The sequence below is a fragment of the Cryptomeria japonica genome, chromosome 10 (assembly GCF_030272615.1).
Source record: "Cryptomeria japonica chromosome 10, Sugi_1.0, whole genome shotgun sequence".
Classification (NCBI taxonomy): Eukaryota; Viridiplantae; Streptophyta; class Pinopsida; order Cupressales; family Cupressaceae; genus Cryptomeria; species Cryptomeria japonica.
Window position 1 is genome coordinate 487,970,647 of NC_081414.1, and position 25,669 is coordinate 487,996,315.

At 36.4% G+C, this 25,669-nt stretch overlaps 1 protein-coding gene across 4 annotated transcripts in view; it reads right to left on the minus strand.

The window, feature by feature from the left end:
• Window positions 1-7,524: 7,524 nt before the first annotated feature.
• Window positions 7,525-25,669, minus strand: part of LOC131039413 (uncharacterized) — a 64,877-nt gene continuing 46,732 nt past the window's right edge. Inside the window, exons 4-8 of one of the 4 annotated variants that reach the window (XM_057972162.2) lie at window positions 22,657-22,833; window positions 8,970-9,132; window positions 8,433-8,767; window positions 8,108-8,191; window positions 7,525-7,932 (exon numbers count right to left, since the gene is read on the minus strand). In XM_057972162.2, coding sequence (XP_057828145.1) covers window positions 7,865-7,932; window positions 8,108-8,191; window positions 8,433-8,767; window positions 8,970-9,132; window positions 22,657-22,833 — 827 coding nt within the window. In that variant the 3' untranslated portion in view covers window positions 7,525-7,864. Of the gene's footprint in view, window positions 7,933-8,107; window positions 8,192-8,432; window positions 8,771-8,969; window positions 9,133-22,656; window positions 22,834-25,669 lie in introns of all 4 variants that reach the window. The other 3 variants (XM_057972161.2, XM_057972164.2, XM_057972163.2) reach the window with 3 other exon arrangements.

The window sequence follows — 25,669 nt, forward strand, 5'->3', positions numbered from 1 at the left end:
TTTTATTATTAAGTATTTTTTCTATGTCTATTGGTTTCATTTTGCTAATATTTTTGTTTTTATATTTAATCTTTGTCACAGGGTGACATTCATTCAACACATAGCACAGACAGGGATGTAGCTCCCAGCGCTTTTACCCAACAGGTAAACCTCATTGTAATTGTACAAATTAGATAGAAGCAAAGTGTTATATTATTATGTTATTTTCTTAAGGGTTTTCGAGTAATTTTGATAATGTTACTAATATTCTTGTCATAGACGAATGTTCGAGGAAAGGCACCTGCATTACCTGATGACAATACAACGGTGGACTCACTATTTTGTGATGATGACATCGCATATTCCGTAGACTCTGTCGCAGTGATGAGAAAGATCCCAAAAAAAGTTAATAGAGAAATTATTGCTCTGGCATACCAAGTCCCTCAAACTGAAGCAATAAAAGAGAGGTTGCAACAATTGATGCAGAGAGCACAAAACATGCAAGTAAGCAGTAATGAAATCTTTAATTATAACATAAGTTCAAAAATGGTTTATATTTTATACTCTTTTATGTCAGGAACTAAAATATGTACTTGTTTTTACAGGAAATATTGCATCCTCATCAAGCTGGTGGCCATGATTAGGGCACTCCAGGTAGTTCAGGTGATGTCCATGTTCCATACATTAAAACTACTGCTTTAAAAAATTGGTCCTAGTTCCTCATTGTGCTCTTGGTGCTCCTACACCACAATGTTATTGCTCATATATTTAATGTTTTGTATATTTAATGTATTATTTTTCAGGTGATGTTCATGTTCCTGTGCAAACGCTGCCTCATCAGATCCCATCATCCCCACCTACATTTCCAACTGCAATGTCGGCAACACACAACATTCAGACATCCAATAGTGCACTTCATACTGACCCCGGAGTTGGTAGATCCCTCTTTTGCTCTCTCTTTTGTTATGTATTTATTTCCCTTGAAGTGTTCTTTCTGGGGGGCATTTCATAGTGGATTCATTTTCTGCAACAAGACATGTACATGAGGATGCATAGGCCACTAGTGGTGATACCATAGCAGCATTTCCCGGATCTTCCCGTATTGCTAGTACGGGAACGTTGCTGGTCACATTTGTGGTGACTGAAGATTTGCTTCCCATAAAGCTAGAGAAGGTTCCAGGTACTTTTAAATTATTATGCTATATAGAGTAATTGTAATTTACTTATTGATTACTCGTTTTGGACTAATCATCCCATGATTTGTTTGAAGGAAATGATATTTTTTATAAAAATCTTAATAAAATTACATTGGAGATCTTTGGGCCCACCATATGTAAATGGTGGAATGAGGAAGAAAAAAAGTTAAAAGATGAGCTCATAAACCGTTTGGTTGGGTTGTTCGAAAATGACACATTCGAGAAAAGCAAGGTCCTTGACCAAGCTGGCAAACATCTAAAATATGTGAGGGACCAGTATAGGACACATTTAGAGAAGAACAAAAAGTATGAGCATCCCCCATGACTCCAGAGAAGGAGTGGAAGGACCTAATTTTGGATGCAAAGGAGAGAGTTGAAAGGAAAAAAGGAAATACAGCACCAGGCAAAAGAAGGTATGTGATACTATTAAGAATGTAATTATGTACTAATTACTCTTTATATTTATATAATCTAGCATATTTCAAACTTTTCATAGACTCCTCGACACATCAAAGGCAACTAAAGCAAGACTAGAAAAGCACGGGCAACACAAACTCGGCTCTGGTGGTTATATGAAAGTTGTCGCATGAATTGTAAGTATCAATAAATGAAATATCGCATCGAAATAATAAATTGCAAACAAATTTTTTAATCATTAAATAATAGAATCAAAATTCATGATATTAAGCAAAAAATGTAGGGCTCCGAGTTCAATAGAGTACTCACAAACGATGACATGAAAATTGCCTTACAGGAGGGCTATAGAGCCATGGTTGAACATCTAAAAGGATTGAGTGGGCAAACAGAAGAATCGAGTGCATCCATCAATCATGTAAATAAGCTAAATGAAAATTATTTAAAATTGAATACTTGAGCAATAATCTATTCGATGTTAATTTCCAACATAATGTCACTATATTTGTTTTAAATAATCAAGCAATCATAACAATGCACATGACATTGGAATGAAGCATGCACACGGTGGAACCCAACCTGCACATGATGAAGGTCGTGATGTGCATCCCAGTACTGGAGGTATTCACGTGCTAAACAATTTTTTTTTTATGTAATGATTATTACAATTAAACACATTTAATTGAAATTGATGTAGTAATTAATGTAACCTTTTTTGTTTTTATTTTAGAGCATGTAGACCGTGGTGATCAAGTTGAGCATGATCCAAGTAGACAACATCAAGAACGTGATGGGGCCCCACTAGGTAAAGAGGACCATTGTTATTCCTTTAAACGAATTTAATTGCAATTGGTGTATTGATTAATGTAACCTTTCGTGTTTCAACTCCAGAGGATTTAGAGGGTGTTTAGGATGAGCATGTAATGATTATTACAATTAAACATCTTTAATTGAAATTGGTGTAGTAATTAATGTAACCTTTTTTGTTTTTATTTAAGTGTCTTGCGAATCAAGACACTTGCTATTCACAAGTACTACACCTCTTGCGAATTGAGGCATGCTCATCTACATGTATTACACTTGTTGTGAATTGACACTCGTTAGTAAGTACAACACTTATGAATCAAGACATACTCACTATCAACAAGTACAATCACAAAGGACACTACTATTGCAAGGCAATATTTGAATAGGGCCTCACAACAATAACTTGTAAATGGGGATTGACAAATCTATTCACAAGTACAAAAAAAGGTCCCTTTGATCCAAAAGGAGAATACTTGGATGATCTAGAGCATTTGTGAATCTAGTCAACAACCCAATCCTACCAGTATGCAACTCCATTCTATACTTCCCAATATTGATTAACTTGTGTTCACACTTGAGTGCATCTTCCTATTGTCTGACTCTTTGTTTCACACCAAAAATGTCTCTCAAGCAATATACACAATTTGAGCAAGAGGCTAATTAGAGACAGAAATGGTCCTCAACTCTCAAGTGGGAGATCCACCATCCTTTTTAACCCCTTGAACCTTATTGTAGATCTAGTATTGATGAGATTTAGTGTACAAAGTCTTTATGATGGATGCATGTAATGTGTGACCATGTTCAAAGGGGGAATGGGGTGTTGGAATCAACCAATAACGCACCCTTATAATAAAATCCTCATATCTCCAAATACAAAGACATATGTTTTTTTAAGAATACAAGTAGGAGACTATATGAAAAATGAGCTTTTTGACAAATATAAAGAGTCAAAACTATCAAAGTGAGTAGTTACATGCCTATATTGAAATATAAATTAAAAGCATTTATGGTATGAATAGAAAAAGCACTAAGAAAGGTTTGAAACCATGACCTTCAACTTGAAAATCTTATTAAGACTTCTTATTACAAAGTCTTCTATGTATTCTTTTGATTTCATAACCATCAAAGTTTCCTTTAACCAATATTTTCAGACAATGCGTTAAAAAAATATTATTTCCTTGTGTTGACAAGTAAATGACATAAACCAAACAACTCTAAAGAAATATTTACATTCACACCTTTTATTATATCTTTTCTACCATACTATTTGTGCACCTAACATATATTTTTGTTGTACATATGTTGAAAATCTATCTCAAAATGAAACAATGGCATCAAAATTTGATAAGCATGCTCAATCCTTTGAAGCAAATTGTAGGGAGCAAATGTTTGTAACAAACATCTAGTGTGAAGCCAATACAAATGGATGTCAATGCTGAAATTAAAGATCTTGAGTTTCAAGTTATTGACAATGATTGGGACTTTGAAGAGGACGAATTCCAATCTCTAATAGGAAAGAGATTAAAGAGGGGAAAACCTACACCTACAACTCTAAAATTTGTACAAACAATTTCATGCTAATAAAAATTTGTATGTTTCCTAAAAAACTACATATCTTAATTATATAAAATTATTGTGCAAGATCAACAAAACTTTCCTTTCAGGCTTCCTCCATTATTCTTTTTTTTTTTTTTTATAAGTGCTATCAAGAGTGGGGATAGCGCAATCCTCCATTATTCTTAACCTAGCTCCGATACAATGTTAAAAATAGTAAAAATTAGATTCTTTTATTAAGTAGAATAATGCATGTAGAGAGAGAGGAAGAGAAATGTAATTATATAGACACCACTACTAACTTCCTTATGAAGTTAATAGTTTATTTCTAAGGATGAATAATAAACTCTTGGCATTTCTATTTCCATAACCATTTTCGTTCACCTTCAATATTTTCATATTTATTTACTCTCTTCTTTTGTTGTTGCTCATCCTTTTTTCTAACCGTCATTTATCCCCACCTCAATCCACTTTTTTTCTATTTTGCTAAGTTCTAATTTTTCTTGTAATTTTATATTATATTTCCTATACTCTCCACACTCACCAAGTTTTTCGAGAGCAGAGTCTACAATTCACACGTCCATTTTTCATCTCAATAAAATCACAGTGTGAACTCAATTCATACAATGTAACTCATACAATTAATTCCAAAATCATACTAAAAAATGCTCCTCTCAATTGTTTATAGAAAATGATACACAACCTAATTTTTTTCATGTTGTTATGAGGATTATAATATTGATTGCTAAAAATCTAATTTATAAAAGAATATTTCTCTTAGATTGCTGGAAAAAAACTAATTTATGAAAAAAAAAGATTTCTCTTAGATGAAAAGTAAGAGTCAAAACTACAACTTATTAGTTCTTGCCACGAGAAGAATACTTTTTTTTTAATGTTAAAAGTATAAATCAATGAGAGCCACAAATTAAAATGCATTGGCAAAGTTTTCTAATGTAGACATTTTTAAAATCTATTTCAATAAATATAAATTGCTTTGTCTCTTATTCTATTGGACAATAACATTGTACGATCTTATTAGTATGATGTTAACGTTTCACTATTCATTAAATTTTTTTAAACAATACTAAAATGCAAGTGTCACTATTACATAATAATAATACTATATAGTTTTAATGATCAACTATTTACTACTATTAGATTCTTTATCATATTTCTTTTGACTATGTAAAAGTGATAAGTGGAGCCATTTGATTTTTATATCATTTAAAAAAAAACAAATAATTATAAATGTCAAACATATAAAATAGTTAAATGTGTATCTTTAATTAACATTTATATAATTAGATGTTAATACTTTCTTATATTTTACTATATAATATAATAATTAATATAATTTAGGGGTGACCCATGTAGTATAGCGATTAAAACAAACCGCCACCAAGTTTCAAATCCCCGCCGGGCTAGTGTGTCTAATGTGCTCACAGATTTGAACATAAAAAACAAAAAAAAAATAATAAGAATGGAGCTTCAATTATAATTTTACTTGAAAGGAGCTGGACACAATGTGTCTCTTGTTTGATATAAGATATTTTGTAGATAATGTTGGGCTAATTGTTTTGTTTTCTACTATCTTATAAAAGGATATTTCTCTTGGATGAAAAGTAAGAACGCAAACTACAACTTATTTGATATAAAATACTTTGTAAATAGTATTTTCTAGTTTGAATTATTTCTATTTACTATAATTACAAATGAGAAAAAAAAATCTAAAAAATCTTTAATGTAAAACCATGACAAATTCATTTAAAAATAGTATCTTTATCAATAGTGAAGTCAATATATTATTTGAAAATTTGAAAAAAACATAATTGCATTCTTTGCCACAATTTCTATCACAATTTCTATCCCAACCATCCCTTGCATTCATAGAGATGTTATGCAAGCTGTGGTAAAATAAATCATTTTCCTCTTCCATTGGACATTAATTTTTTTTTCTTCTTCATTTTAACTCTCGCCATTAGTATTAGTCAACAATCCCCTCGAAAATAACTTATACATTTCTAATGCTCAATCTTAATAACTATCAAATGTTGTCTTCTAGAATAAACTGCATCATTCATTTTATCAGTTCACACTCTTCCCATGCGAAGTATTCTTTTGTAGGTATTGCACATTTACATATGTTTTTCAAAAGAACGAGTCAAATGTCCAAATTTTGGAGAAAAACAAATCTGAGAAATTAGAAGTGTTCAGACCTACATTGCTATAGACCGTAACATTGTTATCAAAATTCTCATAATAAACAAATGAAGCTTTGTACTATATAAATGCATTGTTTAGAATTATTGTGGACACCATTAAATGGCGTTGCAACACTAATTGAGGGAAAGATTTAAATGGAATACTTCTCATTGTTCTCAGCATAAACATGGTTATATTTAGCATTCAACAAATATTTTGTCTTCCCCAGGAATATAAAGTAAGAACCTTGTGACAGGTACTCTTTATATTAACTCAAATGTACCTTTCTTCAAACTAAAAAAATATGGTAAAAGTTTACTCCATACCACTTTTCAGTCTAAGAATATAGCATGTAGAAGACAAATTGGTTTTAGAGATATACTTGAAAATGCACTGAAGCTGATACTCTAGTCCAATTTCTACCATATGTTCTGATGGAGAGTGGAAATTTGAGCTTTGAAATTGAACTTATATGTTATCAAAATACATTCACATGAAACGAAATGGTGAAAGTATAAATCATGTCTTAAATCAACACACAAGAAAGATTTAACACCGCAGAATTTGGTTCAAGCAGGACACCTTTATCAATAGAATTTTTCACAGCAATTGTACGATTTTTGGAAAAATGGGTGCAGAAATATCGGTGGCAAATATTAAAGCCAAAGTTCTGAACCAGAAACCAATGGTCCATATATTATATTTTGCTCAACCAATGCAACAAATAGGCTTGTGCGAGAACATTATTCATGTGGTTGTTCTCAACTTATATATTGATCAAAAGTTTTAACTTCTAAAATTGCACGATACAAATAAGCTTTCTGTTAGATAGTCATTTTGGTGTCCGATAGGAATGGTACTGGCCATTCCCTGCAGATAAATATCACTACTCCCTTGGTGCTTATCCAGGTGTTTCTAAGCTTGGGGAGAATGATCACACGGCACATCAAAAGACCTAACAACATATCTAATAAACTTCATATGCTCTGTACAAAAATTCTATTTTACAACATTATTCGACTTCTCTCTGTACAGAATCACTTCAGTTGTCATGTACATCACGCACCGTAGCAAGAATTCAAAATAAATTGATTACTCGGACAGCCAGTGTAATTTTTAACAGAATATTGATGCCTACTAGCCATGGTTGGTCATCTTTCAAATTATCCATGTGAGGTAGTAATTTCCGAAAGGAAACAACCAAGCATGTTACTCTGCCTATAAGTTGTATACAAGCATCACAGGTTGAGAACATGTACATGCTATGTCAAGTTATAGATATTTACCTTCTAGAGTGATGCATAAGAATTCTGGTTAAATGGTAGTAATTTCTGGCCACTGTTGAAATAACCTACTCATCTCTAAGGCCTGATTTTATTTTGTTTTTGGTTTTTAGCTGTGAGGGTCAAAATCATGAAACTACTCCACTTGGATGAAAACCACAACCTTTTTCCCAATAAATTCAAACAAGGTAATGATTCCCCAGAAGCACTCTAGACTAATAGTGAAGCAAGATATGGACCCAAGAATGGTACAAATTTCTACATAACTAACCACAAAATAAAATTCGTGTTGTTTCCTAAACTTGCTTGCATCTTTGGTAATGTATTCTCCATTTTACATGGGCATCTAGCTATAGATGAAATTTAAAAAAAAATGAAGATAAAAATAGGACAGGAGAGACAATTTCATCCATAGCAGGAGTGACAGTTTCATCCGTCGCTCGGAAAGTCATCGTAACTTAAATGTTCTGAGATGGGTTCCAGCATCCTCCCGTCATCTGCAGCACTCAAGAATATAAAGTCACAGATACATAGCTTAAAATGTCCCAAAACATAGTTGTAAATACAAATAGAAAATCCAAAAATTTATATAAGAATCGTAAAAGATCAGGATCAACAGTTAAGTCGCAATGACACCGGACAACTATAAATAGAAATGTTAAAGGTACTTGCCTAAACATTCTTTCTCTGGGGAATGAAGAAAGGCTTCAGCATCGGGTGTTAGAAATGGACAGCCTGAATAGCTTCCCAGTATATCTGACATCAAGGATCCAAATATCATCTCACATTATCAGTCTACCAAAAACTATTTTCTTAAACTTAAATACATGAAGTTAGATACAACTTTGTATTAATTGTCTGCTGAAGTTAACCCTATTTTTACTTATAGCACCCATATATATAGATAGGCATAAACATCATAAATATACATCAAAGAGCAAATAATTGGGTCGATAGTCCTTCCCCATAAAATGGCCGTTTTCCTTTATTTGCTCACCCGAAGTATGTGAAAAATCAGCTGTCAAGTCAGAGAGACTGAAATTACGAGGAATCTGACCCAAGAACCCAAGTGGATCCTTTTGGTTAGCTGTATTTGTGTCTTGAGGGAAACCCACTCCACTTTGTTGATGTGTCTCGTTAGAATTAAAATCAGAGACAGAAACATCCATGACTGTACCATGTGTGTCTGTAGAATTGCTAACACCACTATAAGAAAATCTTGCATTGTTCGAGAACCCTGGACCTGGTTGGATTGCTAAATCGTTTCCCGGTGGAATGCCAGGATGGCCATGCAACATTGGTGGTACACCTGATGAAATTTCCATCCTTCCACTGCTGTGAAACATTCAGATGTAGATTAACTCAAATTTTGATGTTCAATGACATGAAACATGATCACAAATATTCAGAGAATTAAAATAGTTGTGCAAATATACTCAAGTATTGAAACAAACTATGCAGATGCTTCAAAATGTAGTAGAGTGCGGAATCACAGAAAATGATGAATATCTGAGGAAAATAAAAATTTCCTCACCTTGAGATCGAGTTGTCATCAGAAGATTGTACAGTATTAGGCAGGCAAGCTCCACCATTAACCAAGGATGGATTTGATGGCACTAAATTACATCCCATATTGTGAATCCTTTGCATTGATATTACTGGTTGCTGTGAATGATAGCCAATGGGTGTATGTTTCACTGGATTATAAAAGAATTACAAGATTATTAAACAGTTACCAAAAATAAGACGCTGTATTTTAACCACAGATGAACTACTCGCCAAGGCCTGAACAAAAAATACTTGGCAAAAACTCGACGAAAAACTCGGCAACTTAAAAACACGCTTAAATTTAATTAAAAATGCATTTTTTTTTGCAAAATTTAATGAGAAGATGCATCCAATGAGTCAATAAAAGAGAACACAAAAGAAACAAGCTGAGTCTATATATATTTAAACGCAAAGTGGGTACAAAATCACATCCTAATGGGAAATGCTGATGGCTAGAAGCAAAATAGTAAATAGTTTTTGTAGAACTAAAAGTATATACATCAATACAATTACATCTTCCTCTTCCCAGCTCTAGTAAAAACTAGCGGAGAGGTAGAACTAGAGGGTCTAGTCCTAGAAGTCTATTGTGGGCGTGCTGCGTGACCGTGCCTCCTCGCTCGGTATGACTGGCTCAGGCTGTGTCTCGTCCTCCATCCTAGATGTAGCTCTGCCTCTAGCTGCACCTGGCACTGGCAATGACTCATCCTCCTCAATGTCATCCAGTGTGAAACCAAATCCACCCCCTTCCTCTTCCGTAACTTGCCTCTCCAAATCATTGATGTCATCCTCTGTAAACAATGAGGCTGCTCCTAAGCTATCCAATCACTGTAAGGATCAATATCATCCAAATCAATTGGACCAGTTGGTGCTTCCTCTATCTTCCTTATGTGCAACCGAAGATTATATTGCACAAAGACAAGGTCATTAAGGCGTTTTGGGGCTAGCTTGTTCCTCTTCTTTGTGTGGATGGCCTTAAACAAGCTCCAATTGCGCTCACAATTGGATGAACTACAAGGCTGACATGAGATTTTGAGGGCAAAATTTTTGAGATTTGGGGTATTTCCACCCCAACTTTGCCACCAAGCATCTGCAAAATAAAACTAGGTTGAGAGTAGCACCCCTCGCGGGGGTCTGAGGGTGAGAAAGAGAGGGGTAGAGAGACAGGTCTAGATCTTGGGGGAGAGAGGAGAGAGTGAGATGAAGAGTGGTAGAGAGGGGGATAGAGGAAGAGTGATAGGGAGATAGATAGGTCTAATATTCGGGACAGATAAAGTGAGTGACATAGAGAGAGCAAGAGAATGCTAATAGGAGCCTGTTGATTACTAAAATTTGACTGTCTGAAAATTTAAAAGATCTTCTAAAACCTGGGATTTGCATTATAACTCCTAGAGATCTGAAACCACTCTCAAACACTTAAATGTTATATTTCATGTATATATTCTAATGAAGAGAATGAGGCTGACTTGGAAAAAATAAAAAAATAGATAATTTTTAACATGTTTGGGCCTTTTTTTTTTTGGCAGCCGAGTTTTTCTTGGAAACTCACCGAGTTTTTGTGAAAAACTCACCAAAAAATCGACAAGTTTTTCCTAAGAACTCGACGAGTTTCTACTACGAGTTAAAGTCGTAAATACTCGCCAAGCAAAAAAAATCGCGAGTTGAGTTTTCAACGGGTAGTCCATCTATGATTTTATCTTATCTCATGCAAAAATTACAGACCCTGAAATGAAAAATTAATAGGTGAAGATATCTCATTCAATTTCATCCATTCCAAAAATAAATACCCCGTGTAAATACAACACTAGATACATTCCTGATGTTTTTACAAATTAACACTAAGGAAATCACTAAGCCTTCTTCAAGTCTACTGAAAAACAATAGATTCCTGACCTTCTAACCATTCAACCTGTCGATAGGGAATCAGGCAAAAGCATCCTAATATCATAAATAGAAGTATGAAAATGAAATGCTTAAAATAAATGCAAACCAACACAAGCATTTACTCCATTCCTTTCAAGATGATGGCAAGATGATGGTATTGATTTGATTAGCATAAGGATACTCGAAATGTGGTTGTAATCATTGAGAAAAGAGCTCAATTTATAGGAAAATTGATAAATCATCAAATTGGCTTGAGCAACTGAAAGAAGCAATTGGATATGAAAATAGCATGATTAAGAGACAAATAATGACAAACTTCAATGTCAAATTCATGACAAGTTGCTATGACAAGATATGACAAATTGCTATATCAATTTTATGACAAATTGAGGAGAAAATTGTGCTTCTCAATTATGACAAATTGGAGAGAAATTAGCCAATTGATAATGACAAATTGAGCACAAAAATAGCTTATTGATTGGAGCAAAAAGGGGAGCCAAATTAGTGCAGAAATTAAAGGGGAAAATTAGGAGAGAAAAAGGTGGGAAAAATTAATAATTTTTCATTTATTATTTTCTCTCACAAAAGGACAATTAGCCAATTAAATAAATAATTTAATTGTGACACAAGACATAGGGTAAATGAATAAATTCATTTATCTTAAGGATCATGTTAGAAAGGATTAATAATTAAAAAAATATTAAACCCTAGAAAGGAGAAAATGAATGAAATAGGTCAAAACAATGCCATGATGCAATTAATGTGATAAATGAATGATGATGATCATGATCAAGAAGATAATTGACAAGGACCAAAAGTTGATTAAATTGATAAGGACAAAGACGAATGACAAATTGATCGAAATTGACAAGATTGATTTGATAAAGGATGATTAATAAAGGATCGATCAAGATTGACAAGAATTGATGATTGATATAGACCAATGACAAATTGATCAAGATTGACTTGATAAAGACTGATAATGATTGAAAAAGGGGTTGATTTGATAAAGATTGATAAGGATGCAAATTGATTGATTGATAATTGATTGAAAGAGGTCCGATATTGAAAATGATAATGATTCAAGACAACCCTAATTAACACCGATTAGGTTTAAAATGATGTCCAATTGATATGAAAGATTAATCACAATCACACATTAAGCATTATGTGAAATCCCCAGTCCCCATCTAAACAATCAAAATATGATAATGCCCGCTCTAAAATAGAATTTAATAATAAATAATAATACAATTAATATATAAAAATGGCGGATGCGTTCAGGAATAGGAATTTCAATTTTCGTCCTCAGCCACGTCCTTCCTCCTTCCCTGGTTTTTGCCCTCATGTTGTTTCGAAACTTTCCCTTCTATTCGGAATCATCCGAGAAACTTCACTCGGCGTTCAGGAGCAAGCTTCCAAAACATTAAGAGCTTCCCTGGTAATCACCTTCTTAAGTCAGACAAAAGCCTGAAGTTCCCTTCAAGGGACCACAAGGGCTTCAATGGTCATATCTCCTGTCCAAACAATGTGGCTACTGGTACAAACAGAATTCCCCTTCAAAATAACAATAGCCGCTGGTCTAAAAAGACTCTAATGGAGTTTAGGGAGCTCTTTCTCCTCTTGAGTTGCGCTCTTATGGCACTCATCGCGCGAATCCTTTGGCTGGGTCACGCTCTTCCAGTTTCTACCGTGCAAATGGTCATGTTAATAAGTTCCATAGTAGTATTAAGGGTAAGCAAGGTCATAGTCACTTTGGCCCTGGAAGAAAGGACCAGGTCTCTCTTGAAGGTAGAGCCTCTTTGGACAAGGCATATCCTTCTTCTGTAGGCACGGAAGGATTCAGAAAGAAAGGTCCGAATGTGGGTTGGAAGAGTTTTCCTTCATCGAATCAAATAGAGCTTGGAACAAAACGAGCCTTCCCAGACTTGAAGAAGAAAGGTCTTGGTTGCAAACTTTTTGTTTTGCCATCCACTGCTATGAACCCTGCGATTGAGCATCTCAAGGAAAATGCTCTCTTTGCTAAATGATGTGGTATTGGAGGTGACAGTCATGAAATTGTGGAATGGTGGTTACGTTCCTTTCCTTTCCTGGTATGGTTTCCGTCCATCCTTTGCAAAATGACTTTTTCTTCATAGAATGTAGAAATTCCAGCCTGAAAAAGAGCATTATCCATGGTAGCCCTATCTTCTATCTTGGGTCAACCTTTCATTTGATCGACTGGAAGCCTGGTTTCGACCCTGTAAATCCCATAATCAAAAAATCTTCAATTTGGCTAAGTTTAGTTGGCCTCCCCTCTGAATTTTGGTGTGTGGAGGCCCTTTTGAAGATAGGTGATGCTTTAGGCTCCCTGGTTGGCATTGAAGAGGATTTCTTAAATGGGAAACAAGGGGATGTTGCTGATGTTTATGTTGAAGTAGATCTGGATCTAGCTTTTTATGGAGAACTGGAAATAGTTTCTGAGGTTGGTAGATGGAAACAAAAAGTCAAGAGATTGGTTGATGGAACCCCTGGTAAATGCATTCTAAGGAACTAGATAATATCTGGCAACTCAATGAAAGGCTCCATGGGCTCGTTATTTCAGCCTAAGGAGTTCCTTTCTCGCCCTCCTTCAGATGGCACTCCTCATCAAGATCCCATTGTGGATGTCCAAAACCAGAATAGGCAAGCAACTTCAAATGGCACTATTCAACAAGATCTTATAGTGGAAAATCAAAATCAAAATGGGCATGATCTTCTGAGCTCTTCCCCTCGGATTGCCATGGACGTTCCTTTGTAGGAGCACTCTGTTGATGCACAACTCAATCTTTCTCCCAGAATAAAGCCAAATGTTCTTAATGTCTCCAGGAGGCCTTATGGACTTAGAAAGAAATCTATCTTTAATCGGGGTGTGTTTAATGTTTTCCTTCCTAAATCTAGAAAGGCTTCCAAAAAAAGAAATTGTGCCAGAAGGTTGCTGGTGGGTGGGAAGTCTGGTCTTGTAGCCCCTAACAAGGAAGAGCCATTAAAGACAAGCATTCTAGAAAGGAGTTGGAACGCATCAAGATTACCACAGACTTTGTAGCTACTCATCAGCAATTTGCTGATGATAACCTCCTGCTCGATGCATCAAAATCAAAGGAAGTTGCTCAATTCCAAGAGCTCCTACTTTCTTATGGTAAAGCTTTGGACCAAGTAATCAATAGGAATAAATCAGAGATCTTTTTTTTCTCCACCCTATTGTCCACAGAAAATAGGATTCTGAAAATTTTTAACTGCAAGAAGGGCACTCTGCCTTAAACATACCTGGGTATTCCCATTGATAGGGATTTGAGGAATCCGAACCTTTGGGATCCTCTAAAGATAAAATTGGATCAAAACGTTAATTCATGGAAAGGGAAGTGGCTCTCGTGGGCTGGCAAGTTAATAATGCTTTAGGCAGTAATCTTAGCTCTTCCAATATATCTAATGTCATTTTTAGCTCTCTCTGCAGGTATGAACTCTTTCATCATTCAAAAAATGAGAAACTTCTCCTGGCAGAATACGGAAGAAAAGCACAAAATTGCACTAATTGCTTGGGATAAAAATTTGTAAGCCCAAGCCATCAGGTGGGCTAGGAATTCGCAACCTTCAGACCCAAAATCAGGCTTTGGGGGCTAAATTAGTTTGGAAAATGCTCACGGCCCCCAAGGCAAGATGGGTTAGAATGATGCATTCTAAATATTTAGCACTTGGAGAGTCTCTAAATCTTTTGCGAGTTAGTAATCCTCCAAAAGGATCTCGAATACGAAATTTTCTTCTTAAGTGCAAGAATTTAATAGCTGATTTTGTCTCCTGGGATGTTCATGATGGTTCTTCAAGCTTATTCTGTGAAGATTCCTCGGGGGATATCCAAGCTTAGATAGTCTCATTTCTATTCCTTCCACAAGGGATTGGCTTAGACATCACTGGGGGGGGTTTATGTCAGGGACTATGTAGATCTTTCACGGGAAAACTCTTTTCCTCGTTGGTGCTGGAAGAAACTGGATGGTCTCCCCTTCCCCCTTTCGAATTAGAACAACTTTTTGAGGTCATAAGGTACAAGCAACTGGTGTTTAGAGTGGGTATAGATTCATTGATTTGGACTCCATCAAAATCAGGTCATTATAGTGCCAAGGAAGGTTATATCATTCTTGCCAATCAAGGTCCTTATGAGGATTTGGGAATTCCCCAGAAACTCTTTTGGGGCAGCAAGATTATTCCTAAAGCTAGCATCTTTGCTTGGTTAGCAGCAAAAAAAAAAAATTCTCATAGCGGAGAAATTCAGAAAGATGGGCTTTGAGGGCCCCTCGAGATGCATTCTATGTTGAGTTACCGAGTTTGGCCCCCTAGACCCCTGGTACTGGTCCGGCCCAGTCCTAGTTCGGGGTTCAGGTCCGGTTCGCCTATGGTTCGGACAGGGTTCGTGATTCACAGGCCTGGTTCGAACCCAAGAGGACCCAGGTCAAACCCAGGGGTCTGACAACCCAAAAATGGATTTTTTTTTTTTTTAAACTTTTTTTTTTTTAATTCCAACACATAAAAAATTAAAATATGACCCTAAAAGTGAGTTTTAAAACATTAACTTGGCTCATTTCACACAAGCAACATGACTACAAGCAAGGGGAAACGAAGATGTGGGATATGGAGCCAAAACATACTGATTTGGATGATTTCACTTCTCAGCTTGTTGCATTTGATGACTCAGATAGCGAGCAAACTTAAAGTGCAAGTGCAAGTGTCATTGGCATTGGCATTGATTCATCTAATGTCAATGTCAATGATGAGGAGGAGGAGAATGAGGATGACGAATTAGAGAATCCATTTGATGATCAAACTTTAAATTGTTGAAAGTTGAAACAATGATACTTGAGTATTTTATCATTTTGTTATTAAACTTGATGTATATGATGCTGTTATGGTATGATCATGATGCTATGATTACAAGTTTATGTTGGTTTTGTTGTTTATATGATGCTATGCAACATGCTAATCTTAATCCATGCTTATAGGATGCATATATATATAATTTACATGTTTTTGTACTAATGAACCCAAACCCCTTTTCAAAATTTTGCCGTACCGGCTCTTCGAACCCGAACCGGCAACCTAGATTCTATGTAAAGCTCATGAGGAATCACTTGACCATTTTCTTCTAAATTGTCCTTTCTCAGTAAAGTGCTCGAGGTGGTTATGTGCTAAACTTAATAGCAAGCTAGCCCTCACTCCAGATTTGAATAAAGATTCTACTGACTGGGATGGTAGAGCTAGGTTAAGATGGAATGGCATAAAAATTCCTCCATTTTTAGGGAAGAAAAGCATGATAGAGGTAATTTTGGCGGTCAAAATGATTCTGGGTCATGGTCACTTGAGCAAGCAGGAATATCCGAGAGATAATTCTCATATCTCTTCGAGATTTGTAGCATCCTTGCTCGATAACCATGTTCCTAAGGCAGATGTGATGACTTTGATCTCTCATTTGTTTGAAGAAGACGTTTTGGTGGGTTTGGATTCAGTCCTTAAATATGCCATCCTTGGTACTAGGCTTCCTTGGCTAGGGGATATGCTCCTCCTCTCACTTCCGGGAGAAACTATCAACTTTTACCCTTTTCTTTTGGACCTCAAAGGTCCTGCTCTTTTGCAACATAGGGCCTTTGCAGCAATGGCAGTCAGGTTTCTCAAATGGAAACTGCTGGGTGAAGATCCTGACAACCAAGACAAGGAAGACAAATTTAGAGATTTCGCTAGGTTAAATGGTTTCCTCCCTCCTAAAGTTGAGCAAGATGGTCCACCTGCAAGAGGAGATGGTAGTGATGCATCTCATGTGGGTAGGGGCCGTGGGCGGTCAGGTGTTCCAGTCAGAAGCAGGGGTCGTGCCCGGTCTGGTAATCAAACGTAGGGTTGGAATTTGCAGCATGGATAAAGCAGATATGGATTTTTTGCTTCTAGATGTGAATTTTGCTTAGTTTTTTAAAAGGAAAACTTCAATGCAGTTTTGATGTTGACAATCTCAGACTCTTGAGGCAATTAGGTTGTTTTTGTATGTTAATATTTTCACTCTCGATGCAGTTAAGATGTTTTTGTATAGCCATGAATTTCATTCCCATTTTTTGCAGTGGGATGAATATGGTTTGTTCAGGGAATCTGTCCTTCTATTTTGAACATTCAGCTTTAAGATCTCTGATACTTTCTATGTAATTGGACTTTTAACTCTTACTATAAACTCTTTTGGCTCTGCCTATAAAAAAATACAATTAATATATATATATATAAAAGGTGAGAAGACTTGCATACATTAGTGTTAAGACTATAAGAATTAGGAAATTATAATATCGAAACGTTGACCCCATTGCATGAAGTTATATAAGTCTTATTTTATGATTCATTAAAGAGGACTTGGTTGAACAAGAGAGTAGCTGCCAGATGGAAGATTATAATCCTAGCACCCATAGACAAATTCCGCACAAGATAAAGACATGAATACAGATCGGTGGAGTAACGAAAAGCATTCGAAAGTAAGAGTCTAATGAATAATAAAGACAAGATGTAATGTGCCCATATACAACAATCATACAAGAACATCATCGACCAAGGCAAGAATAATAGACGATACTTGTTATAAGAGAACACGATAATACCCAGCCAAACATCAAAAATAAATGTATCAACTGCTAAATGATGGCGGTCAACATCAACTCGATTCAGGGAAGGGAACAAGTTGATGGAAGGCATTAGGGTGACTCAAATTACGGTTGGCCCGGAAAGAGCACCACAGATCGGTAAACGCCAAAAATTATTTCATATACTATCGCTATCCCAAGAGGAATCACCTCGATCTACAATATTTGATATAATGGAGTAAACAGTGATCGATGGCAACGATTAAAGCTTACACAACAGATTTAAAGAGATGGCAAGCGATGAATACATCCTCCAAGATATGTGATGACTCAGCGATCAAGAGCCTAAGTCCCAAGCAATGAATAGAAAGGATATATAAGATACCGATTGGACAGTTAGTAGTTATGACACAATCATCCTATGATTTTGGAGTAAGGAGATTAAAATAGGATGCCAACTAATCATCGATTAGTTATCTAAGGAGATGCAATGAAGATACAATAAAGAGACGCAATAAAGAGTTGCCATTCTTCTACCCATACGATATTAAAGAGGCATCGATAATCATTTGAAGAGGGGGAAATATGGGATAGAAGGTTGAGTGTGCAAGAAGAAAGGAACTGATCTTATATTCTTATTTGTATCCAGATTGGAACGACTCCACTAAGCATCACCCCTTGGGCATCAAACTGGTTGTATACTCCAGTAATAAATCAGAGATCATTCCTCACATAATTACCTTCGATCATATCAGAGACAGCGGAGATATGAATATGGAATTTAGAACTTATTTACTTATAATTCCTTAATTGGATCTGCTCTGGTGAGCATTGATCCACTTGGCTTAGAAATTGCCAGCACATAAGTCTAAATTAGAGACACACTATTGATTGCAAGGGAGCAAAAGAATGGCCTATACCACGTGGGAGGATCTTGATGAATAAAAGGGAGAGTACTTAAATAGACATTCAGATTAATTAGTATTAGAATAAGCTGGCCAAAGTACTTTGCGGCTCCACTAAACAGAATGGGATCCACCTGTAATACTTGGAGATATCGGTTGTGTTTTTAACTTCAACTCCACTTAAGCTGCTACAAGGAATTTGTAGATTATTGTTTGTGATTTGAGCAATCAGTATTACCAAAGGGTCAACAAATGTTTAAGAGGAATCAACAACATGCTGAATAATTTTGTTTAAGTAAATCAAGAGGAGTTTTCTGAATCATTCTTAAATTTTAAATTCAAAATTATAATGAAATGTGTTCATTTTTAATAAAGTTATGTTTATTAATATATTACCATTCTGATTTTAATTTAAAATTGATGTCTGAGAACTAAATTATGGTAAGTTTCAAATGGGGACATTACACATTAGAATAGACATTGATAAGACATAAGTCAAATGCGAGAAATTGGAATCGAATAGGAAAAGAATGCAGAAGAATGACACAATGCCAACAGATGATAAAGATCAAATGCGCGACATAGAGGAAGTATTAGTAAGTGCGAAAACCCTAAAAGAAGGTAACACATGCATGTTAAAGTATGACACCGAAAGCGTTAACAATTTTTAGATGCTTACACAACCAACAGATAAAATGACACCAAGAAAAATACTACGTCTTGGTTAAGTCTATTGAAATATGTAGCACGCATTCAAAAAGATATTGCAGTATATATACTTTGTCGTTATTTTGAGCTCTTTATCATCTACAAGAGGCATCAATGCTCCAAGAAAAATAAGATCACAAACATAACATAAAGGTTTAGTAGTTTTATGGTCCCAAATAATCATAATACTGAAGCACCAATACTATTGGTATTTATTTCTCGGTGAAGCCTTCACCATTCATTCTTTTCACTTTATATGGTCGAGAATACATCTTAAGTAGGTGTTTTAACTTTTAACAGAGCCCACGACTCCCTTGGGGGAATCATAAGTATCTTATTATATTGACCAAACCATTATATCTAACAAAAAATGCTGCAATTATAAACTACTGTTCTGATGAATAACATTTAATCAAAGTTAGGCCTGTTAATGGGCCAAATTGGGCTAATCCAAATATCATTAGAGATACAGTGGTGGAGTGCTCAGTACCAGACGAAGGTTGGATCAAAGTTAATTTTCAATGGCACATCTAAAGGAAACCCTGTGCCATCAGGAGCTGGATGTGTTGTCTGGGATTGGAAGGGAAGAATGTGGGCATGGGGAATGCAAACACTCGGATTAGGCACTAACAACGATGCAGAAGCCAAAGCAGCACTCCTTGTGGTGAAAATGGCAAAGAAACTATCAATTCAGAAGCTCCATCTGGAGGTTGACTCGCAAATTATCATCAATGCTTTGATCAAAGGTGAGGCAGAAAACTGGAAATTAGATAAATTGGTGAAAGTAATTAGAAGCTGGCTAGCAGCAACCTTTAATAATTTAAAAATTTTGCATGTTAAAAAGGAGGGAAATGCGCTAGCGGACAAGTACTCCATGCTTGCAGTGGATTTAATGCAGGGTAATGATGAGTATATTTGGGAAGATCTTTGGGGGAAAGGGATGACGAAGTGGCGGCTGGGGAGGACAGTACGTCGAGTCGGTATGGAGAAGAGTAATTACTTTCCATTGAATGGTGTCCTCGAAGGGTGATGATGTGCATGCAGAGACAATTTTAGTGTCCCAAGAAGGCAGTTTTCTTTCAGTGTTTCCTGTTTGGGCTCATTGGACATCACTTCAAACTTTTTATGCATTTGCACCAGCGCTAGCAGGATTCGAGTGGAAAAGAAGATGCAGGCAAACTTTTCATTACAAACTTTGAAGCCCATGGTCACGTTTTGGGGCAAAATTTCTAAGGAACGCCTCAAGCATGTCTTCAAATACGAACCCTACAAATTTTTCCACAAGGTGACAGTGGTGCTTGGGGACGAATTCATCAAGACGGAGTACAGGTACAGCACAAATGTAGATATTGTGTCCCTCTTCCTAGCATGGTGTCTAGAGCTCGGAACAAAGGACACTCACTGGATCATGAACTAGTGCGTTCGTGAGGAATGATGTTGGGGCCTTGCTTCCCTCATTTCCATTGTGAGGCCGGGGGAGGGCTTTGTTGGCCCGGGTGGTGATTGGCTTCAGGTTGGGGAGTTCATTCGCCCTCTGAGACCGTTTTTCTTGTGAAGTGCAAATGGGGATAAGGAAGTGAGGCGAGCGGCTGCCCAAATTGGGATGAGTGGCATCAAGGACTACCTTAGGGTGTGGGAGGCCCGGCTCGTCATGGCGAAGTGGAACCAATTCTAGAGCATAGGCAGCAAAAGGAAGCAGATACAAAACGCAAACAGGATTGTCCTCGGGGATCGAAGAATTCTAAGAAGCGAAGGGTCAAGGCGATATCTAGTGCAACTGCAAGCCATGGAATTCGGATGGAAGTTACAGAGTATGGGGCAACTTCCAGCCACGGGTAGTCGGTGGGTGGGCAATTTATTGCGTTTTTTGTGTATTGGAAGTGCGCATCTGAGTTTCTATTCGATCTTGTATATGTTTTTTGGTTGTTTCGTTAAGTTTTTTTTGCCTTCGGATGGACAATTTATATTCACTGTAAATGTTGTATGGGCTTGTGTAGAATCTTTTAAATTGGATGCTCAGGGTTGTGCTGTGATCGAGGCTGTAATTTTTGGTATATCGACAGTGAGGGATGTCTATTGCAGATAAATCATTGTATGGTGTCTTGTTTCTGTTTTTCGGGTCAGAAGCTTTGGCCAGGACTTCATATTTTGTAATATCTATATTCTATTATTAATAAAATTATAATATTTACCGATTAAAAAAAATAATAATAAAAAATGCATGGACAAACGGATACTGCTATTTTTCAAAAACCTCTAATCTGAATACGGACATATATAAATTGGATCACATTTTATCAGAAGCAAATAGATCAAAAGTTTGTTCATCAAAATAAATACATTGAAAGTTTCTTCAAATAAACTTTGATTTTGATATATGCCAATTAAATAATTTGAAATTAAAGTTGCTAGTTACCTATTTCGGTTTCCCGCTTCATCGGAAGATTTCTAAACACGACGAGCTATGGACCCGCTATTAGTTGTCAACTAAAATGCAGAGAAACGCCAAGCAGTTAATCTATCACGTTGCTCACTTAAGCAGGTAGATTACTGTTGGTACAAACTGGTTTCATACGAGCCGCCGGAACTGAGTTTATCAACACATGGCTCGCGCAGAGATGCATCATCGTATATGTAACAGTTACCCTCAAAGGCTTCCGGATTTTTCTATTTTTATTTTTTTTTATTTTTAGTAATTGCAATAAAATACAGATTGGCTGCAATTCCGTGACTGTATTGCAATTCTTGAAAAAACTTTTATAAAACAAAACCGAGATGAACATGATTAGCGTAGTTCGTTTGTTGGTCCCCCGACGGGTTTTATTACACCCGACCAATACGACAGAGAGTAAACAATCGCCAGGGAATACAGGGAAACCCCATCTCTACTCGTTTGCATTTTAGTGTTCTTTTTAAGTTTGACCTATGCCGTATCCAGGAGTATACAACGCGGCTCTAAACTAACCTTATTGTGGGTACGGGCAGACATGGTAGCGGAGGACGGGATGGCATATCCTGCAACCTTGAATTTATTGCACATCGAAGGTTGCAAAAACAGACCAATTGGTTACATAAAATATTTTATTAGAAAATTGATTACATATAATGTTTTATTAAAAATATAAAAACAATCTACAAGATCAAAAAAACAATATCATAAACACCTCGTAATATTTGAATCGAACATGAATTTCAGTTTTTCTTGATCACCCAACAGACATTACAGTTTCGGTGGTCCCAAAACAAGTGATATGGAATACATAGATATTAAAAACACCTTTCTATTAAATACTACGAACATAATTTAGGAAATTTTGGGATATGGATTACCCAGATTTAGTTTGCCCAAATGTGATTAAATAAAAATTTGGAAATGTGATGCCACTTTTGGGTTAAAATACATTAAGGATCGCTGCAGCTGATTTGTATCCCCTTGGTAAACCCTAGACCGTATAGGGCTCGCTTACACAGACCAGACCAAATCTTAACCACTATCATTCTCTGTCAAATATTAGAAAGCATTAAAGATTATAATCAAGCTTAAGGAAGAAAAGTAACATACTTGGTGAGGAATGTACTCCATTTGAAATGGGAGGTGCATTTGTTGCCGGCATCTTTTGCACAAGTTCGACATGCTGGCGTAATAGGTCATTGAACTTTGTGATTTGTTGCTTCACGAGTAATCTTGTATAGTATGCTTTGAAGAAATCTGGATTTTGCTCTTCCAGCTTTTGCCACACTGCAAAACAAATCAAGATTACTCAGGTACTCACGAAGGATGATTTAAAAATTGAACCATTGTGAAAAATTACTTTGCTCCAGCAGTCCCCCAAAAACAATGCTAAAGCTTTTGTTTCTGCTGACACAATAATGTATACGAACCAGTCATTCCCAAATGTAATCAAGGATGCCAGAAATATTCTATCTCCCAACTTGTAAAGGTTCCCCGAGTTGGCAAGTAGTTCTTCAATACACATTTAACTTGAGTGTCAAAAGAACAACAAACATAATATCAACATTAAAGTCTACATCTATCCCACTCTAGACTAAGTAAGCATCGCTGCTGACATAAATTAGAAACTGCTGGGGGATTTAGATGCAAAAGTAAGTGTTTGAGGCTACTGATAAACTGTGACTGGTAACAAGGATATGTTGATTGCCGCTGTGAAGCTATCAACATGGCCTTTTGCAACTGTTTATATTCCCTCTCAAGTCGCTTTTAAGTTATTCTAACTCAGCCAACAGCTTCAGGTGTCTTCAATCACATATTTAACATAATTGTCAAAAGAACAACAAACATAATATCTACATTAAAAGAGTACACTATCCCACTCTGACTAAGTCAGCATTCCTGCTGACACAAAATAGACACCGATGGGAGGTTTAGATGTAAAAGTCTAAGCTATTGAGAAACTATGACTGACACAGATATGTAAAGTGCTGTTGTGATGTCCCCTTCTAGTTGACATCTGTCAGCTGAGTAGATCAGCTGAGTAGATTAGCCTATCACTGACCCTCATAGGCTGATGAGGTTGGGTAGAGGGTCCTCCAAAGTTTGATTCACCACCTTCAGAGCAAGCATTCCAGGTCTGGTCTTCGTTTGAGGTCTGCAGGACTCCGTTTGAGATACTTTCTATTTTTAGCAGTCCTACTATTTATATCTAGTAGGTTGGGCAAGGACAAATTATGGTTTGGCAGTCTCCAATTCAGACGGCAAGCATTTCTGATGAATACTTAGAGAGATATTAATATTTAATTATTTTTAATTAAATATTAAATGGCGAACTTTAATGTTTTAATGTGTTAAAAAGTCACTTTAAGTTATAACTTAAGTGAGGGTCTATTTATCATCAGATGGGGCCAGTTTTTATATTAAATGGAAGATGATTTATTTTTGACACTTCAATAGTCAAAAATAAATAATAAAAGTTAAAACATCATTAAAGGCCCCAATCGCGCCAACCCTAAATGGAGAAGATTAAAGAAGATTTTAAGTCTTCTTTTTCATTATGCTAAGTTTTGATATTTTTGTTTGGAGCTCTGAGAGGAGTTTTGGCCTAGGGTTTTAGTAGAAGATTCTTCTGCAGTGATCAGAGGTATCGGTACAGGAAAACGTAGGATTCTTGTGCAACAGCATCAGAGGTTGTGAAATATCAAATGATCTTGCTCTTTCAATTGGTTTTATCCAGAAACCAAGATTGGACAGATTGGAAAGGGGTTTATTAATTTTTATGCAAAAGATTGATTTCAGCCGCAGAGTCAGAGCAGAGGCAGGAATAAGTGTGTGACAGATGGGGGTTTTGTGCATGTACAGCTTGTTGATCTGCCGTACCTTTCTTCCTTGAAAGGGTACGATTTTTGCTGAGGAGTCGTCCAAAAATTCCGAAACAAATGCCAGAAGAGACGCCTTGCCAATGTCTTTCCATCGGGCTAACATGCGAGTATTTCGGGTCAGTTTAAAATAAATTGCAGCTTGCTGTCATAAAATCTGTGCATGACCAGCAATAGGAAAATAAGGGTTTTAACAGAATATACTGGTATTTATCAGTTCTTCTCTAGCTTCTTGTTATTTTTATTTGAGTATTAAATAAATGATGAACGGATGTAATGAGGGTTTGATCAGTGTTGTTGAATATAAATTGATTTCCAGCAAATACCATTAGTTGCTTTTTGTGCTTAAGATTGTCAAAATTCTATTTGTTGTCGTTATTTGCAAAGAACACACTTGAAATGCAACAGGTTCAGCAAAACGTTAGTTGTCTCAGTTGAGGGTCTTTTGAGGTTCTTACAGTGGTATTAGAGCTAAATCCTGCCATCCTAAGGGTTTAGCAATTACATGCAGTCGCAGGAAACGGGTTCACACAGGTATTACACACGCAACAAAGCCTTTCATGAAGGAGAACAGAGTTTTAACAGGCGGTCAGATACCGTGGGTGAAAGGCATACAGGCAGTCCAACCAGAGGTCACAGAGCTGAGGATGAGGAGACAAGAGAATTCTTTAGGACTATGGCCATTGGGCAGCAGCAGGTTGCTCAGGCTTTATAGGCACTCACCACCATGATGGAGCGTATGAATCCTCCAAACCGAAACAATCAAGAACCAGAGGACAATAGGAGTGTAGCCAATATTCCTAGACCTCATAGGGTAGCTACACGCACAATTGATAGGCCTTCAAGGCCTAATTTTTTGGCAGAAGAACCTGAGGATGATGCCAGAGCTGAGGCAGAACCTGTCTTTGTTGATAATGTTATGACGGTACATGATAAGTGGAGTCTTCTTCCACCTGATGTGAGGCAGAATCTGAATTTTGATCAGTTCATGAGGCAAAAACGGGAGGTAGAGAGTAACAGGCAAGAGAGGAGGCCTTGTTCCCAACATAGAGATCTTGAGTTTGCCACAAGCAAACTCACCCTACCTTATTATGATGGCAGCGGTGCAATTACAGCTAGATCTTGGATCCATAAACTGGATACATACTTCACACTGAGACCCATGATTGAAAGGGATGCAATTAAGTTTGCAACCTTACACTTGGACGGTACTACACATGAGTGGTGGCATAATGGACTCATCA